This window comes from Lactuca sativa, chromosome 7, assembly GCF_002870075.4.
Source record: "Lactuca sativa cultivar Salinas chromosome 7, Lsat_Salinas_v11, whole genome shotgun sequence".
NCBI lineage: Eukaryota > Viridiplantae > Streptophyta > Magnoliopsida > Asterales > Asteraceae > Lactuca > Lactuca sativa.
The window spans coordinates 178,043,169-178,063,025 of record NC_056629.2 but is presented as its reverse complement, the minus strand read 5'-3'; the positions used below and the strand labels follow the sequence as shown (position 1 = coordinate 178,063,025).

At 34.8% G+C, this 19,857-nt stretch overlaps 1 protein-coding gene across 2 annotated transcripts; it reads right to left on the bottom strand.

Moving 5' to 3' along the window:
• Positions 1 to 13,028: 13,028 nt before the first annotated feature.
• On the bottom strand, positions 13,029 to 16,875 carry LOC111900511 (receptor-like protein 49). Of its 2 annotated transcripts, none has more exons than XM_023896393.3 (2): positions 13,767 to 16,875; positions 13,029 to 13,194 (listed from the first exon to the last, which is right to left on the bottom strand). In XM_023896393.3, the coding sequence occupies exons 1-2, from the start codon at positions 16,768 to 16,770 to the stop codon at positions 13,151 to 13,153; spliced, it is 3,048 nt and encodes a 1,015-aa protein (XP_023752161.1). In that variant the 5' UTR covers positions 16,771 to 16,875; the 3' UTR covers positions 13,029 to 13,150. The 2 variants fall into 2 exon arrangements, with proteins under 2 accessions (XP_023752161.1, XP_023752162.1); XM_023896394.3 differs by having other exon boundaries at positions 13,029 to 13,246; positions 13,767 to 16,872.
• Positions 16,876 to 19,857: the final 2,982 nt, after the last annotated feature.

Here is a 19,857-nt window from a genome sequence, read left to right as displayed (position 1 = left end):
CTTAGGACCTTCATATTCTTTGCCATTTCTCAAAGTGATGGCACATGCACTATGCTTTGGATTCTTTCAGTTTGTGCAAGTAGTTTGCCTTGTGACTCCAACTTACTCACAAAAGTGGCGACTTGAGTCATTTGTTATTCCAAAGTCTTGATACTCGCCTTGATCTCATTTTAAAATGTTTGAGTACTTGTAGCTAAACTCTTGACAATGTTTTCCAAAGACATTCCCAATCCTCTTGAACTACTTCCTTGTTGCATGTTTTGAGGTTGGAATTGAGATTGATGAGGAGGTTGATTTGGTTGGAAACGTGATTGATAATTTTGTTGGTGATGCATCCGGTTTTGAAATGGAGGGCTTGGTTGATAAGGTGGTAGCCTTGGCTGAAAATTGGCATTGGGTTGATGCCAATTTGGATTGCTTCTTGGCTGAAAGTTTCCTTGCTGTTGACTTGAAAATCCCATAGCTTGAACCGGCTCTACATCTTCTTGTAACATTGGTTACATAGCAGTGGGGTGTCCAACTTGTGTACAAATACCACAAGGTCTAACTGTTGGTGGTTGCACACCCTTGTCCTTTGCTAGCATCATCACTACTTTAGTCAACTCAGACAGTTGGCTTTCAATCTTTGGGGTAGAAATTTCTTTCACTCCTCTTGGTGCATCAATGTACCATTCTTCTTCTTGAATTGTATGCTTTGACTCTTCTGCCATGTTCTTGATAAGAGCTCTGATTTCTGTTGGAGTTTTATCAGGTATTGATCCACCACTTGATCCATTGAGTAATCTCCTATCCCAAGATGACATTCCTTCACAAAAATATTGTAACAACTGATATTCTAAAATCCCATGTTTTGGACATCTTGAACACAATTTCTTGAACCGTTCCCAGTAAGTATGCAAGGATTCTCTCTTTTGTTGATTGATACCAATTATTTCTCTACGTAAAGATAAAGCTTTCATTTCTGGAAAATATTTTTTCAAAAACATCCTTGCAAGTTCATTCCATGTTGTGACTGACCCCAGTGGTAAGTCATATAACCATTCCTTAGCTGAATCTTGTAAAGCAAAGGGGAATGCCCTTAACTTGATTTGATCTTCTATAACTTCATGTGGCTTCATACCCACACAAACAACATGAAATTCTTAAGGAATTTGTGTGGATCTTCATTTCAAGACCATGAAATGAAGGTAACAAATGGATGAGTCTAGAATTGAGTTCAAAGTTTATTGTTGCAGGGTAATTAATGCACAAAGGTTGTTAGGTGACATCTTGAGTGGCCCGCTGTCTGAAGGTTTGTTCAGGTGGTGGATTTGGAGGATTTTGGCCATGGTTGTCTCCCATGGCAGGAGTAAGGATAAAGGCTTCAGATACGGGTAAAGGTGAAGATGGTGGGTGGTATTTTGGGATGTTGGTGAAGATGTGGTTGATGGATTTGATGAAGAAGCTCCAGATTGTTGTTTCTTTAAAAGTTTGGCTTGCCTCCTTCTTTGTTTTGCAGATTTGTCTATCTCCAAATTAACTGGTAAAGGTATACATGTGCGAAAAGATCTTGGCATAAACAATTAGTACTACCGTATCCCCGACAACGATGCCAATTTGTTTGGCTGTCAAACCAACAAATAATGAGATAAAATAATAACAATAAAACTCAAATCACTGCTACTTCATACATTTAAGATAGTATAGAGTAAGAAGGGTCAGTCCACAGGAATACGGGACTCCTTATTTAGCCATATTCTCACACATTATACAAACAATATTATAATCGGGGATTATATTTGAACTAAAATTGAAATTCATAAAGAAATAAGATTGAGAACAAAATTTAGTAAAAGAAATACATTTCTAATTCTGATTTCTATATATGTATTATGTTGAAAGATGTAATATGGTTATGACTCATGTTTAATCTAGGTTGGTAATTTAGATATTAATAAACTCTAATATCGAACTTGACAAAAGTGTTTTATTCAAAACATGTTCTTCAAATAAAACTTCATTTAATTGCTTCATTTCAAATAAGTTCTTGCATCAAATCATTAAATGACATTGAGTTCTTGCAACAATTACCAACAATGTTCAACATTCCTATTAAGCTTGTGATTATGAACATTTAATCTTTGATTACACTTATTTTGATCTAAATACAACCAATCAAGTGCATGTTACTAACATCAAATCATAGAACATATATGAATTTTATAACTTGATTGATAAGAACCCTATTTCATTGATCAAGTGAATAAAGTGAACCAATAAAACACATAATTAAGATCAAATCAAAGATTACTAGATATTAAACATAAGTTAAGTGTAAATTAAAACCTAACAACAAATACTTAAGAATTGAGAATCATAAATGATAAAGAAATCAGCCACACATGTCTAAATTAAACTACAAATTCAACAAGTTTAATCCTAAATTTGACTTACAAAATGAAAATTAAAGTGTTTCTAGATGTTATTCAACTTCCAAAATCTCCCAAAATACGACTTAACTTCCTCTGGAACTGGCCGTCTCTCTTTTACAAAGGATGAAACTGTTTTAAAACTGACGACACGTTTACACGACCCGTGTTAATTAACAGTGACCATTTGCATGGTCGTGTAAACTCTAGAAGAAAAATGCTCAAATCTGCCAGGCCTTCGAAGTACACTGCTGTTAAATATGCATTTACATGGCCCGTGTAAACTCGAGGCTTTCATTTACACGACTGTGTAAACCTCTGTAAAGTCAAGATCTTCATTTTCTTCTTAACTTCCTCCTCGATGCTCCAATAGTCCCGAAACTTCGTCCACATCTTTTATTCATCACTTCAACTAAGATCCTACCTTCAAAAGTCCCTGAAATATCACAAAAGTGTGTGAATGGATTTGCATCATGAAAAATTCCGAAAAATATGCAAAATGCATGAGTTTAAACCTAAATGCAATGCACTTTTATGGATTAAAACTACAAAATAAATGCATGAAATACACCTAACAATAAACCACAAATCATGTCCTAACAATCTCCCCCTTGGTTTATAACTTTCTTTTCTGTTCAATCTTTTCTTTTTTCTTGACTTTCAGCTTTTATCTTCGATTTCTTCACAAATTGGGTATAAAGGATTCTTGTATAGGTTCTTGAAAATCCGCACTTTCAGCTTTGAAAAACTTCAGAGATAATTACAGAGAAACCGATTCTTCTGCATCACTTCATCAAGTTGATAGATATCATCAAATTGATTGATGAGGCTTCAATGCAACTCATCACATAAATTCAAATACAGCTTCACCTTGCTTCTGGGGTTGAAAGATTGGGAGTTTAAAAATAATCTTCACTTTTTGTTCCTTCAAATGAATATTCTTCATCGATCATAGATGTGTATTAAAAATTAACCATGACTAAAAGTCCCTGTGGATCATAAAGTCATAAAGACCCTTCTCACCACAGTTGTTCAAGGACCCAACCTTCGCTCAGATCGAGACTACTCGCAGTATATGTGTGAACATGGAGGAATGCACTATGATTTGTTGAGTATCGGAGAACTAATCAAGGTTATTTTTGATGTTAGCCCCCGCATATCCTCGATCAAAGATCTCAATATAGTTTTTAAAGTTAATAAGTTAACTTGGTCCTTGACGAGACGTTCAATGGTTTGTGAATCTCAGTTGAGTGTACCATTCTAGTGCCAGTGAGAGTTAATTAGGAATAACTCACAAAACCATTATGTGACAAAAATATACGAGGACGTACTTCTACAGTTTAGCATGACACGAGTGATGGGTTTTGAGCATATCTACAATCATATGTGATCATGCAACCTTAATTGCTTTGGATCTAAAGTCTTCTCTATTGAACATGCAAATTGAACACCAAAGCAATGAACCCTAAAACTCGCATACACAATTCGAAAATCACATATATTTTAGGGTTTGATGATTTCCTCACTTGTTATATTATAATAACAAGACAATCCTTGAAGTCTTTGACTCTTGGGGAGAGGTGGATTTTCAGCCAAGGTTCTTCTTAGAATGCATAGAGCCGAAAATCCTTACTAGAGGGTCTTTAAAAAGCTGTCACTGCTAGGATTTTTAGATGGAAACCCTAATACCTTGCTTAGTCACCACACAGCCCATGGATTCTCTCTTTAGAGTTGTAACATCCTGTTTAATTAATAAATTAATAGATAAAATCTGATGAATGAATAGTCGCAATTAATTCATATTATTTAGCGGGGTGTAGGTTTCGAGGAGCCAAATGAAATAGTTTTAGATGTTGGGGGTTAAAAGTGTCAGTTCTGGATTTAATTTGAAAATGATTTTAAAAGTCATGGTGTGCTTGGTAATTATTGGACTTAGATTGAAAGGATTTTGGAATGTTGGGGGTCAAGTGGTAACTTCTTGGACTAGAATTGTAATGAACTATTATAGAAGGGGTTTAATTGGTAAATAATGGATTGAAGTTGAAAAGAATATGGGGGGAGGGGTTGGAAGTGGATGAAGGACAAAGTTTGCATGTGGACGGGTATAAACCTATCACTTTGTTCATAACCCTAACCCTAAACTCTCATATCCTCAACCGCCACCTTCACGTATCCTTCCTGCAGTCGTTGCCATCTCTCCTGTAGTCACGTTGCACCACCGAGCCATTGTGGTGCCGTCCGGTTGAAGACAAAAGCCGCTGTTAGACATCATGGAAGTAAATGATCGAATGGAACACACCCGGGATGTCGCTGCTGCTGTTGAAGACATAAGCCGTCACTTATGCTCTCTCTAATCGTCGTCATGGGGCTTCTCAACCACCGATGCCAACCACCGATGCCAACCACCATTGTAGTTTCCGATGAAGCTCACTGTTGTGTTTCTAACCACCATTGGATGTAACTGATGGGTTTTATGCATAAGAAACATTCCTATGTGCTCATACAAACCCTAATGCTTGGATCTAGGTTTCTCTATTGTACATGCTTTGATTCTAAGACTTACAAACCTATATCTATCATATATAATTCGAAATTATCATAAGGAAAACAGATCTAAGTAGTTTACCTCTTCCAAGTAGCTTGAATCCTTGTAGTCTTCTTGATCTTGAGCTTAGAGTCACAAATGCAACTCCTCTAATGGTTCACAAACCCCACAAGCAAGAAGGCAATATGAGAGAGGGTGAGAGATGCTAGAAATCGGCCTAGGATTCTCTTAGAATCAAGTGGTAATCGATTTTAATACCCTAGGGGTCTTATTTATACTGCTAGCTGCTAGGGTTTCAGCCTAAACCCTAATGGACAGCTTAATCACCAAGCAGCCCATAGAACCTTCTAGATTAGGGCCCTTGGACGAAAATATGATGGATCCCCATCATAATTTCGTTCTCCCTTAGTCCATTAGGTTCTCCAGCCCAAAATTCAACTATCATGCATTTGACAGTTTATACCTCTTTATTTAATTAGTCTCTTTTAGTCACCAAATTAATTCCTAATTAATTTATGACTAATACTAATCAAATAAATATGATTTCTCCTTTAATATATTATTCTTATAATATATTAATAAACCATAATATTCTCCCTTTCTCCTAAAATCACCTTGTCAAGTTGCTTTGAAGAAGGCAACCCAAAAGGACCATGCACAACCGGGTCAATTACATACCAAATATAGTTACGGGCTTAGACACTATTCCAACAGTAACACCATGTGGGGTAGCCCATGGAATTCCTAGGTAAATACCATGTGGGGTAGCCCATGACATTAGATGTAAGACCATGTAGGGTAGCCCATGGCATTTCTAGGTAAAGACCATGTGGGGTAGCCCATGGCATTCTTACAGGTTTTTGTATGCATGGATTATGTGTTATATGTAGCTTTTATAACTAGCAGGATATGTGATACAGGTAGCTTTTATAGCTAACAGGATATGTGATATGTGGATTGTGTGTATGGTATGCTCTAGGAAACTCACTAATCTTCGTGCTTATAGGTTTTATTTATTGTTTCAGGTACTTCATTTCCAAAGGAAAGGAGTTGGCTCGATCGCAGCGCATCACACTATGTTTTCCGTATAGGAGGTCTTTGGGATTAAACTTTGATATTATTTTGTGACGACATGCTTAATTATTGATACACTGGTTCTGACATGAGATATTATTATGAATGTTTTATACTGATGGTTTTATGTAATAACTTAGTTAAAACGAAATTTTTTGTTTGGAATTTTGGGATGTTACAAGTTGGTATCAAAGCCTTGGTTTGAGGGATTCAGGTACACTCTCGGATGTGTATGGACTCAGACTGAGGACTTGGTATGAAATTTTCGAAACAAAAATCATTTTTCACAAAAAGGAATTTGAAAAAGAAGCTAAAAAGGGAAAAGAATTTTGAATAGAACAATGTGTGTGATGCATGCAATCAGCCAAGCCCAAGTAATTTTCCCTAGAATACCCACTTGTTTCCTCTTAGGATGGACTGTCTGATTTTAGGCACCCTAGGGGTTCCTTATATAGCTGAGCTGCTAGGGTTTCTGACTGGAACTCTAATTCTCTGCTTAGGCCTTAAGCAACCTAGTAGATCCTTCCAGAAGCCCCCTTTAGACGATTTCTATGTGGGCTACACATTGAATTTCGTCTATCCCTTCCTAGGGATTCATAAGCCTAACTTGCAACTATCATATAATTGCAATATCAGTCCATCTAATTTAGTTAGTCTCTTCTGATCACCAAATTAATTTATGATGAATACTAATTAATTAATACGATTTCTCAATTAATATATTATTCTTATAATATATTAATAAATCACAATTAACATCTTTCTCCATAATTCATCCTATCAAATTTCTATGGTTAAGGCAACCCAAAAGGACCATGCTACTATTGGGTAAAGTACATCATAATTTTAGTTACGGGCTTAGACACCTAATCCAACATAAATATCTTGAGCATGGAGGTAGGGAGCCAAAGCGGAAAGATGACGAGTTAAACTGGTCTAAATGAAGGATTTTCTTTGAACTCGAGTATTGTTCTTCTCTACAGCTGGAACACAACATAGATTTCATGCATGTTAAGAAAAATATGGACGAGATTTTGTTAGGTACTCTTCTAATGAACGATAAAGGTAAATACACATAAAATACACATCAAATACACGAGAGGACTTGAGAATTCTAAACATTTGGAGAAATGAATGGTTGCAAAAAAAAGTTGACATGTTTCATAGACCCCATGCAAGATACTCTTTCACAAAATCTAGCTGACAACTCTTTTGTCAATTTATAAAAGATATTAAACTGCCAGATGGGTTTGGTTCTAACATCAGTAAGAAAGTGAACGATTCCAATACTAACATTATTAGGTTGAAAGTGCATGACCATCACATTCTTATGCAATGTTTGATACCGATTGGAGTTAGAGGGTTGTTAGATAGCTAGAGACACTTATACACCTATTGTAGACCTTTGTACGTTTTTCAAGCAACTTTGTTCCAGAACATTTAAGGTGGAGGATATGATGAAAGAAAAAGTATACATTATGGCAATCTTGTCCAAGTTAGAATTGATTTATCCTCCAAAGTTTTTTGACATTGTAGTTCATTTTCTTTTGCATTTACCTGATGAAGCGATTGTCGGAGGCCCGGTATGTATGAGATTGATGTATCCCTTCAAAAGATATATGAAAAAACTAAAAAACTATGTCAAAAACAAGGCGAGGCCGGAAGGTTCTATAGCTGAGGGTTATGTTGCTGAAAAAGCTTTATTATTTTGTTCGATGTACCTTCGAGATGTACATACTCAATTTATTCTTCCCGAAAGAAATGAAGATGTTGTCATTAAAAAAAATGTTTTGGATGTTTGAGTCTAAATGTCGACCGGCCAGCACAACTCAAATCAAAACTCTTAATTTAACGGAAATGCATACAATGGAATTGTTTGTATTGAATAGTTGTGAAGAAGTCATACAATATATCAAGTAACTATTATTATCTCTAACTTTTATCCTTATTTTTTTTTCTTTTTACATCGATATCTTTTTTTTCATCAACGTAGGAAATTCAAATCTGAACATCCCCAAAGTGATGAAAACAGAGAATTTCCTAACTAGTTTCGTGAAAAGGTAATACAAATTAAGAAACAAATTTGTTTCATTAATCTAAAGAATACATAATACGTATTACTTTATATTTCCTATTTTCATCAAAGAAAACAGAAAACTCTCCAGAATTCCATAAAGAGTTGTCGGCACTTGCAATGGGTCCGCAAATGAATGCTTATACTTACACCGCATACATAGTCAATGGTGTTAGGTTTATGGTTCTTAGTCATGAAGCACAATGCACAACACAAAACTCTAGGGTTTTAGCTTTGGGTGAGAAAGACGAGAAATATTATGGCCAGTTAGAAGAGATTATAGAGTTGCGGTATACACATGATTATTCAACTGTAGTATTTCGTTGCAAGTGGTTTGATACTTGAACATGAATTATTTCTAGTGATAATTTCACCAGTATCAACACACGACGCGAAGCATACAAAGATGACCAACTCATATATGATTCACAAGGCAAAAAAGTGTTCTACATTAGAGAGCCTTCTCGAACAAACCAAAATGATAACCATCGGTGTGTTGCCGAGCATGTTAATTATCTAAGTATTGGGGATCTACCATCGAACGATGATCCTATCCAACTTGCTTACAATGACTCCATCCGAAATGTTGATAATGGCTCCTACGAAAGTGTTTACAATGTCGATGTAGTTCAAAATATCTCTTCATCCGATGCTCCACTTTTTATCGAGTTCAGCATGTACTTTCAAAACATTCCTAGAGTCGTTGATGTAGAAGGTGCAACTGAAGTTCCTCCGCCAACTAGTAGAGTTAATGATGCTTCTGATTGCGAGACTGATTACGATGAAACCGATTCTGATTATGATATCGAAAAAGACACCGAAGGATATGATAGTTGCTATGTAATGCGTATTTGTAATATGAACTTTATTTGGATTCCTAGTTTAAAAAGAAATGTTTATTCCTATGTAATGTCTATTTGTAAAAAAAATTGTATCAGTATATTTTATAATTTTTCAAGAAATGATGTCTATATGGATTTTGTTTGTGTACATCATGGCTACTATTATGGATTGTGGACATGGGGTGATGGAGCTGAGCACCCACCTTTCCCAGGTGGTAGAGGTGCCGGTCATCATGAGTAGGACCGTAACTCTTATTATGAATTTTTATTTACTAATTTTATTCAATTATTATAAATTAAATACCGTTTCTAATAATTTTTAATTATATTTGTGGTTCAGCAACGTAGGAAAGTCCGAGGCGAAGCCAAAAATATTAAGTTTGAAAGAGCGCTCTTACAGAATAAGGAAAAACGATTAACATGGATTAAGATAGACATATGACATGTGATCCCATAGGAGAGCCGGCAACATGGGCATTAGCAGCGACATTGGCATTAGCGACGACACAAAGTATTACCAGCGACATGGACATTAGAGGCGACAAATTTCTTTACCGTCGACATTTTGGTCAATAGTGACAGAGCAGTAGCGGCGACCTATTATCCGCGACATGTCGCCGCTATTACTATTACAATTACCGGCAACTTCACTAATCTTTACCGGCGACATTTGTCGCCGCTAATGGCCTTTTTTCTTGTAGTGAAATGCAAGTTGTTCCAATAATGTTGTCCTCACCTCGTGATGTTGTATAAAATGTGATTGAAAAGATCTTTTCAAACACCGACCAAAAAAAAAATATTTCATTTACAACTTGTTTTATACCGATAATATACTTTTAGAAATCATTTTTACACAGATAACATTTATTTATAGATTTTAACGAACATACTCTCACATTAATATGCTTTTCTTGACATTTGTTGATGGACAGTACAAATCACAAAGTAAAAATCGATATTTGTTATATAGTATTTACTAAATCTGGAGTGCACGAGTGAACCGAAAAATCAATAGGGGTAAGGCATTCACTATCAAGTCAATAAATATTACACATTTGTCATACCCTAGCCAAAATCATATTCATCTCAAATCAATAATTCCGGCTTGTGATGTGTGTTGATTAAGTTCACGACATCTAATATGTAAAGTTATTTATTTAAAAAGTATCACATTATAAAAACAATGAAATTTAAAATTTCTTGAAACATTTAGATATGTTGGACTGGGCTGGATCTGAACCAATAAGTCAATACCAGGGAACCTATATTGGGCTCTACTGGATTATCCTACCCAACCCGTTCAAATTGAAACCTGTAGTTTTATCGATGAAATTCGCGACTGCCGCTGCCGTTTCATCGTCTAGATAACCGTATCCCATGTTCAAAGCCAGGTAAAACCCATTGTCTTTTGCTTTCTCTTGAGTCTTGATTTCCAGCCTTTGTTGATATATATACACTCTGTTGTCTCTGTATTTCTTTGTCATACATATGAATTTGATCACTTCAGAGTATCTTTCACTTTTTTTTTTTTTTTTTTTTCTGAAACTGATTTTGTGGGATGCAGATTGGTTTTTCCCTTTTACCTCAGTTGGCTATCAAGTTATTGGGAAACTAACTGTGTCGATTAGCCGTTGCAAGTGTTTGTTGAATGCCTAAACCAGCGCATACTCTTTCGAATTCCTAGTTGTTCTGTTTTTTAGACTTAATAGGTTCCATGATTATGACACATTTTGCAAAAACCAATTCGTTCCAAAACAAGAATCCCATCTAGTGGAAAATATCACCCTCAAAATTACCATTTAATGTAGGGCATTTGATAAGGAACATAACTTAGAAGCACAAGAAGCCCAGCCCACAGTGAGTGAGCCCAAAGTGTCCAAAGTTTGGAGGGTGTACAGAAGGAGACACTAAGGACAGTTGCATGGGGTTGCCACTAACGAGTTGCAGAATATTTAAACAGGCTCTGGAACAGCATTTATCTCTTATACAACTAATGCTAATTTTCTTTCTGGTTTATGATTTTGGGATGATTGTTGGTAAGATAAGTATAGTTAAAGTATCTAGCAAGAGGATGATGAGTATCAGTACCTTTTTCTAATAGCTGTTGTAAGTAACATCAAGATTAAAATAGCAAGCCTTGAGACTAAGGTTTGTGGGAGGGAGATAGAGCTGAAATTGTGTTACCTTACATTACAAAAACTTGTTAGTCGAAATGAAGTGTGTTTGGATGATGTTGACTTTATTTCAAATTAGCTAGCAATACATTAAACCTTATCTTTATATTCTCAATATAACAATTTTGATTTGTCTAGGATTTTCATGGTTTGACTGGGTACTTATTCTGTCGTCCATCTAGTAGAAATTTGAACTTGTTTACAAGATATGAATTAATGTTTTTATATTTGGCTTAAAAATAAGACTATGGTGTGTGATGATGTATATGCTTATCCCTTGTTTGTGGATCTTGTATTTTATGTTGAATTTGAATTTTGAATATGAGTAGAAAATAGAATCATGATGAAGCATCTGCACCTTCACCTACCAAGAAGAGATTTTATGACAAGGGCTATTCAGCAGCAGCTTGGTCAGATGTTAACCATAACGTGCTTTTTTGGATTACGATGCAACTGGGGATTGTTGATTTTGTTTGGTTTAGTGGAGTTTGCAAGTCATGGAGATCACTTGCACTCTCCAACTGGAAGATGTTTATGGCATCCAGACCCCCTGTTTCTATACGAATCACTTATTGAATATTAGTACATCTCTCTTATGACTAAGATATTGTTAGTGTTTTGTTATTATGTCAAATAAGATGCAAGTACGTTGTTATGGATTACATAATTCTGTTAATGTTAAAAAAATTAAGCATGTTGCTATTACATGTAAATCTATGAAAGTAATTGCTAACACGGGTAAAAATTAGGTATATCACCTATATTTGTAAAAGGAGTAAATTACGTGATATGTGGAAAATAGTGAAACAAGTGGTTGACTTGATTAAGTGTGAAATGCTCATTGCGATATTAAGTAATAACATAAAAAGCGTTGGGGTTTAGTAGAATGAAATTCAAATTTGTGGACCAATGTGTAATTTGTTGAAGTGCAAAAGTATAAATACCGAGTTTAGAAATTTAACTTCAATTTTGTCGTATATTTCCAGTGATAAAGTGGGGGTTAACAGCATATGTTTTGGTCTTGAATTGAGGAGAGAAACGAAAATATGGAAGAACACTCGGCAATTGGAAGTAAATATGGCAGCAATCGACCTATTTTTGTATCAGTGCTAATGCTTGATCAGGGTCCGAGTACAGAGGCTCGGTTGAACAAGGTATGTCTATTGAAATGACATTATTATGATTGTTTGTTTTCAAATTGATGATAAAAGTATGGTAATAGTCATACTTATAACCAAAATCAAGCCTTGGAATCAACCCAAAAGAGCTTAGGATGCTAAATGTTTGACCTAGAGTTTGTCAGATTTTGGTAATTGTTGATTTGATGTAGAAATTGATGTTTGTGAAACGAGTTAAGCTCTTTTGTAGGAGTTAAGGCTGATGAATTTTTTCAAAACCATGAAAGAAAATGGATGAAACACACAGAATTCCCATCTAGAACTTTAAAAGGTATGTGTACCTTGTGTGTGTTTATTCAGATGAAATCCTTGAAAATAAATGTTAATTGATGCAGTTTTAGTTGGTATATCATCTCTAGTTGCTTGAGCTGATGGCTGATAAGCTTGACGTAGAAATTTGTGAGTTTGACCTAGTAATGAAGAATTGATACAACTTTACTGCTAAATGTCATAGTTGATACTATCAGGATGAATTAGCATCTGTGTAAATGTTTAAGTTTGTGGTATGGTGCATATAATGATATTATGGTAAATATAATTAAGTTTTGGTTATAAATTGTTCAGTTTTTTGTATATTTTTCTTTTTAACATAAACTAATTGTTAAAAAATATTTATATTATGTTTATTATAACAAAACACATGAATCTCATACTATCACCCAGTACGAACCAATAGCGTACGTGAGAGTCCATGATCATGCCACCATAAACGATAAACTGAAACAATGGACTCTTACTAAATGATATATCAATTAAAGTCTAACTCAAAGAAATCCAGTTCAAACCAACACAGTCTTACACTTAAAACACACACACGCATAATGGTTTAACAGACTAAAATCCCTTGAAGCTCTTCTACATCTTCTCCTTGCCCTTTGAATGTGAAGATATGATACCTCCTGAGATATATGATAATGTATGTTTTACGCAGCTAAGTTCATGGCTTTTTATCTATACAAAATACAGCGCCCACAGTCATAAAACTTGCGTTTCAGAAAACATGGTTATAATATCGATTACTACAAAATACTTCAAACATGTACTATATTATAATAATCCCGAAACAAAAATGTCTTTCACAGACATCATGTTAAACATACCATTAACAAATAACATGCTGAAAACAGCGACCAACGTCACATAACAAATCCAACTTAAAATACGAAATATTGTTTTAGTATGTTAATGTTAAAATATGTTAATAATATTTTCTTTGCTAAAATGTATGTATGGTTCGAGGATAAAGCTTTTGAATAATGATAGAAAAATGAAAGAAATTTTTAATTAGACAAATTTGAGAAACGTGTGTGTGTCTATATATCTAAGATAATATCACAAATATCTTCTAAAGGCTGCTTTAAAGTAAACAAATATCTAAAAAAAAATAGATTTGTAAAGAGATATTTTTCTCAATGATTTTTAACACAATAAAAAATCAAATAAGAGATGCACATCTAATGAATTATTATACCTTGGTTTCTCCTTGTGTGACGAAGTGGCCTCACCCATCTGTTCTTCCTCTTTGTGAACCGATCACTATACCTTTCATATAGAAAGTTTCCAATAACAACCCCAACAACCAATCCACTTGCAACTCCACAGAATACAAAGATCCAATCGATTGTTTCATTTGGGAGGAGAGACTCGGCCTCGGACATATTGCTTGCCGGTGGAAGCCTTGATGGCATTGAACCTTGGCATTCGTTGTATAAAGGTTTTCCACACAATTGTGGATTCCCCATGTAGGAGTCGTTCTCGAATGTCTCAAATTGTTGACCTTGTGGTATTTGCCCTTCAAGATGGTTGAATGACACGTTGAAAATGGAAAGGAAGTTGAGTTGCACCAACTGTTGGGGAATTTCTCCGGATAGGTGGTTTTGGGAAAGATCCAAAGATTCAAGTTTCTTTAGGTACCCGAAAGATGGCATGACACGTCCAGTAAACTGATTGTTGGAAAGATTGAGGGATTCAATGCCTCGAAGATCTTGGAGTGATGGTGGGATTTCTCCTTCAAAATGGTTACAAGAGAGATCAATAGCCGTGAATATGGTTAGAATCTTTTCGTACTTTGTTCTAACACCTTTGTGTATTATTGTCATACTGTAACTGTATAAAGCCCTTATGAATGTATCTTTTGTACCGAACGGTATAATGGTCATATCTGATTCCATAACAGATGATTTGCTAGCATAAACTGATTTCATGGCTTTCCAAGTTTGGAAGTAGTTTTGATGCAGTTGGCCACTAAAATCGTTGTTAGAGAGGTCTATGATCCGCAACTTAGGGAACTGTGAGGAAACAGTTGTCGAAGATTGAATCGGCCCATAAAATTTGTTAGCCCGCAACGAGAGAACTTGCAGGTTGGGAAGATTTCCCAACCAAGAAGGAAAGATGTCATGGAACGAGTTATCTCCAAGATTGAGAAACTCTAAATTGGTACAATTTGTCAATGATCTTGGTAGCTCACCCGTAAACTGATTTTTGTTAAAATCAATATATTTCAACTGGCTTCCATACATAAACACATTCATCATTATGCCATGAAAGTTATTTCTGCTCAGATCCAAAACCAACAATGAATTGAATAGGTTACCCAAACATGGAGGAAGAGTTCCACTCATGTTGTTAGAAGACAAACGTAATAAGCGCAGAGATTTCACTTCACATATCAATGGTGGTATTTCTCCAGTCAGATTGTTATCTGAGGCTACATAAACAACTGTGGTTTGTGGTGGAATTGGTAACTTCCCTTGTAACTGATTATTCTTGATCAAAAATACTTGTAAACGGCTCCATGGTAGAAATTGAGGATACTGATGAAAGCCTGTGATGGAGTTGTATGAAAGGTCAACCGCATGTAATGTTTCTTTGCTGTTGTTCCAGATCCACACTGGTACCATGCCATCAATCTTGTTTCGATCGAGAAATAAGAGTTCCAATTTATTTTGGAAACGCAAAAAGGCAGGGAATTCCTTCAAGTTACATGTCGACAGTGCTAAGATTTTAAGTTCCGGTAAGGTGCTATTGGTGTAATTGTTGGTGGCCACTAATGATATCATGTTATGACCTAAGTCGAGCATTTCGAGTTTGTTGAGTCCTAAGAACATGTCTACGTCTACACTCCCACTGAAATTATTGAAGCTAAATTGAAAAACTTTAAGACTTTTAAAGTTGGAAAATGAACTTGAAATTGGTCCTTGCAGTTGATTTCGTTGAAGGTCTATAAATGATAGTTGGGTGAGGTTGAAAAGCCAGGATGGTATATGACCCGTAAAAGAATTTATTCCCATCGCAACAACACTAAGTTTTGTTAGGTTTGCAAGAAAGGCTGGTATTTTACTGTTTATGTTAGTATCGTATACATGCAGCTCTTCAAGTTCAGCCAGCATGCCAAGCCAGTTGGGCAAGACCCCCTTTTCAAATCTGTTATCACTGAGATCTAAAATGATGAGTTTCGAAAGACTTACCAAGGAAGGAACAAATCCTGTGAACTTATTCCCACCAAGAGATAGTTTAGTGAGTTGTGTCATGTTAGAGAGTGAACCTGGAATGTGCCCTGTGAAAGAGCAATTCGAAACGCTCAAGAATGTCAAATGGTTTAGATTGCTTATGGATTCTGGTAAAATCCCGGAAAAACTTGTTAAATGTAGATGCACAAGTTCAAGTAAGCTGCTGTTACGAAACTCACGAAAGGTGCCTGTGAGGTTTGTATTTAATGCCAAATCAAGAATTTTCAACTTCGGTAGCTGAAAAATGGCTGCAGGGAATTCATCTTGAAGCAAACAGTTTTCTAGCGTGATTGACCTCAAAGAAGAAAAGTTGGCCAAGAAATGAGGTACAGAAGAACTAATGTCAACCCATGAGAGATGGAGTTCTTCGAGTCCTGTTAAGTTTTGCACTAGGTTTTTGAGGCCAGAAGGATTTTGAAGCTTTAGTGGATTCAATGACAGATCTAAAGACGACAAGTGCATCAACTGTGAGATCTCATTTGGGACATGGCCACTAAACCCAGAATAAGAGAGATTGAGGCTTCTTAATTGCTTTAAATGAGAAATCTCAGATGGGATTTGAGATTCATAAAAGTAGTTGAAGGCAAGGTTGAGGCTTTGAAGATGAACAAGGCTGAAGAGGGTGCTGGTAGAATTGATATGCCCACAAAGAGAGCATCCGTCTAAGTCAAGGCCGATCACATGACCATACTCATGGTCATTGCTGCACTCCACCCCATACCATGAACAACAATCAAAACCAGCATTTGATGCATTACTGGTGGGCTTCCAGGAGTGGAATGTTTGAAACCAACTAGCACCACAAAACGGTTCATCATCTGGATAAATCATGCTTTGCTTAAACTGAAACAAGGCTGAGCATTCCTGATCATGGCTTAGGGATGATCCAATGCAGGTGAGTGTGAAAAAAAAGTATAAAAGGGAGATGGCTTGCAACAAGCTGAAGTGATTCATGTATGAAGCCATGAAAGAAATGTTTAATAGTACTTAAGTTGTTTGTGGATGTGTAATGCTCAATGTTCCATGATCATTATATAGACCATCTCCAAGTTAAGTTTAACCTTCCACCATAACTAGATAAGATGTCACATATATGGCTGTGAGCAAAGGGGAACCAATAAAATGTATCTGGAAGTCAACTAACAGAGTCAAAGAAAAAAATACCACCAGAAGAGAAATATATGGACTAAATACAAGGAAAAAAAAAAAAAAAAAAACTTCGTTTATTTGGGTATTAATAATAAAAAATTTAATTAATTAAATGACCTGAATTACTATTGTCTTTTTCTGAAAGTAATACAAGTTGGAATGTTAAAAACAACTAGTTATTCTTGTTATGGATTTAGAAAATTTTGTATATATACTTTTACCTTTAGTTGGTCTTCTGTTTTGATTTTCATAGCCTTCTGTCATTTGATGACTGCATCAAAAAAATTAGAAACTTGATATGTGGAAAGTGGAAAGTAGAAGCTCAGGGTTCGATCTTTTTTGTATTTCTATGAAGTGTTATCCAGATAAACGATTTTGTTTGGATGTTGTGTTCTAGCTATAATGAATTTATTTCTTTTCTTTAACTAAATAAAATATCTAAATGATGGTAAATGATCGTTTTTTCTTCTGTCTAAATTTGTGCTAAATAAAAAAACAAGTATCTTTGTGAAAAATGTTCTGAATGTAAATTTTATAGTAAATTACAGTTTGGGTCATTATGGTTGACACTTGTTTAGTCCAAGTTTTGAAAAATTGGTATAGATAATCCTCATGTTTATCATTTTCTTGTTTTTAGCATTACAATTTAATTCCATGTATGTATAGCGCATATTTTTTTTGTACGACTAATTCACACTCCTAATCTACTTCTAAATCTAGAGTTGAACCCTTAAACTATTTTGTTGAGGGATCCTTTCCAACAACTCCTTATATCACTACCGTCATATGCTATTTGGTGATATATAAGATAATTCCAAAGCTGTTCTAGCAAAACTGAAGAGCTCTTGTATTAATTTGCACATGTTAATTAACATATTAAATAAATCTTAAATCATATTTCCACTCAAACAGTTTATATTTTTGTTATGAGATGAAGAATCAAATACAACAACGAAACCTTTGACACCTTAAAGACGGATGATTAATGTTTACTCAGACACAAACTTCTAAACTTCTGACCTCATCAACCTGCATACGATTGTAGATTGTATAGTTGGTTGTTGTTTTACTAAACATCTTTGAAAAAATTATGGCATGTATGATTATAATAATGTCCAAAATCATTTGTATTACGAGATTTTATTCAAATCAAATCCTAGAAAATCACCCGTATTTTGTGGTCCAGTATTCTGCATAGCTGTCATTATAATTTTTTTCGAACCACAAATATTTTACACTGATATTATTATCATAGATAACCTATCATGCAGGTTACATATCCCCATTCAATTGGAATTTTGAACACCCACAAAGACTCGACTTTTGATCGTGGAAAATTTCAAATAATGACAACAATGTTGTATGTCTTTACCTATTTGTTTGACGACATCGTTGGAAATTTTTGTTTGAAGTGGTATAATGACAAGAATATTGGAAAATATCAACTTTACTTGGAAGTTTTTAAATTATGACGTATACAATGTACAATAATGGAGACAAATACAGTGGGGGCTCCAACAAACGTCTAGAATGGGCAATAAGATACTTATAGAATATAAACAATTAAATACTATAAGACCGCTCAAAAATTATGTATTATTAATTTTACTTAAAAAGTAAATTAAAAGGTGTTTGGGATTTACTTATTAAAACGACTTTTTTTTAGAAATGATTATTAATTTATCTTGTGTCAAAACAGAGTTTAAAAGAAAATTGGATTGCTTATTTGGTTCCAAAATGTAATAAGTTGATAAGTTATTTTGTATTGTTTGATAAATTTTGCTTATGTGACAAAATCAAAAGACTAAACTTGCTTATTACCTACAGGTACCAAACCGCAATAAATCAATAAGCACTTCAAATAAGCAATCCCAAAAAACTCATATGTTATTAATTTTCCTTAAAAGTAAATCAAGTCATAAATAAATGTCAACAAACTAACCTAAAGAATTTCATCCCATGGTTTAAATAAACCGGTTAAAATGGGCTACAGACCGGTTATGGAGGGTCTACTGATTACAATAGTTATAACATTAACATTATGAAGTCCAACCTGATAATAGAACGGTTGGAGGTGCACAAACCAGGTTCTCAACTGGTTATAGTTGGTCGTTGCCTAGGTCCGATGTACCGTAACATGTTATGGGTCGATATGTTGTAATAGGTGATGGTTTCGATGTACCATAACAAATTATGGGTCTAGTCCCAAAAATGATATAATGGGTATAAGTTATAACCGGTCCTTAACCTCGTTTATCACTTTGGTTATCCGTTCACAAGTCAGGATGTATTAAAAAGTTTTTTTTTGTAAGGTAATTAAGATGTCTTCATCTTAGTCCTCTTCGCCTTGACTAAATCCCACATTTTAATGGCATCTCGTCCAATTATGTCCAAGATATAACATCTTTCTTAATGATATCTCAATCGAAGTTTTTTGATTTAGCTTTTACATCTTGTATGAATTTGTATAATTTATTTAGTTTAAAACTAACTTGAAAAAAGAATTTCAAAATCATCATATTTTGGCCCTAAACTTTCATTTCTTTCCTAGTTTATATATAGAATATATGTTCCATGAACTAGACCATGAGTGTTTTTTTATAAATTTTAATGAAAGGCACATACTTGAGTTTTGACATAACATCAAATATTCTATTGGGTAGGCATATGTCTTGCGATAGACTTAAAGTCTCCATGCAAGCTGCAGTGAGATTTATGGCATAATTTGCAACCATTTAAAGTTTGTTATTAATGGATATAACATGTATTGTTCTTTAGCCTTTTGATTATATTCAGCAAAGTGGTTGAACTTGTAGTGGAGAGTTTCACTTGTGGACTGTTAAAAATTGAGTCTTTTTTATGTCTTTGTATTCTTGGTTATTGCGCTGTATTTACACAATTGAC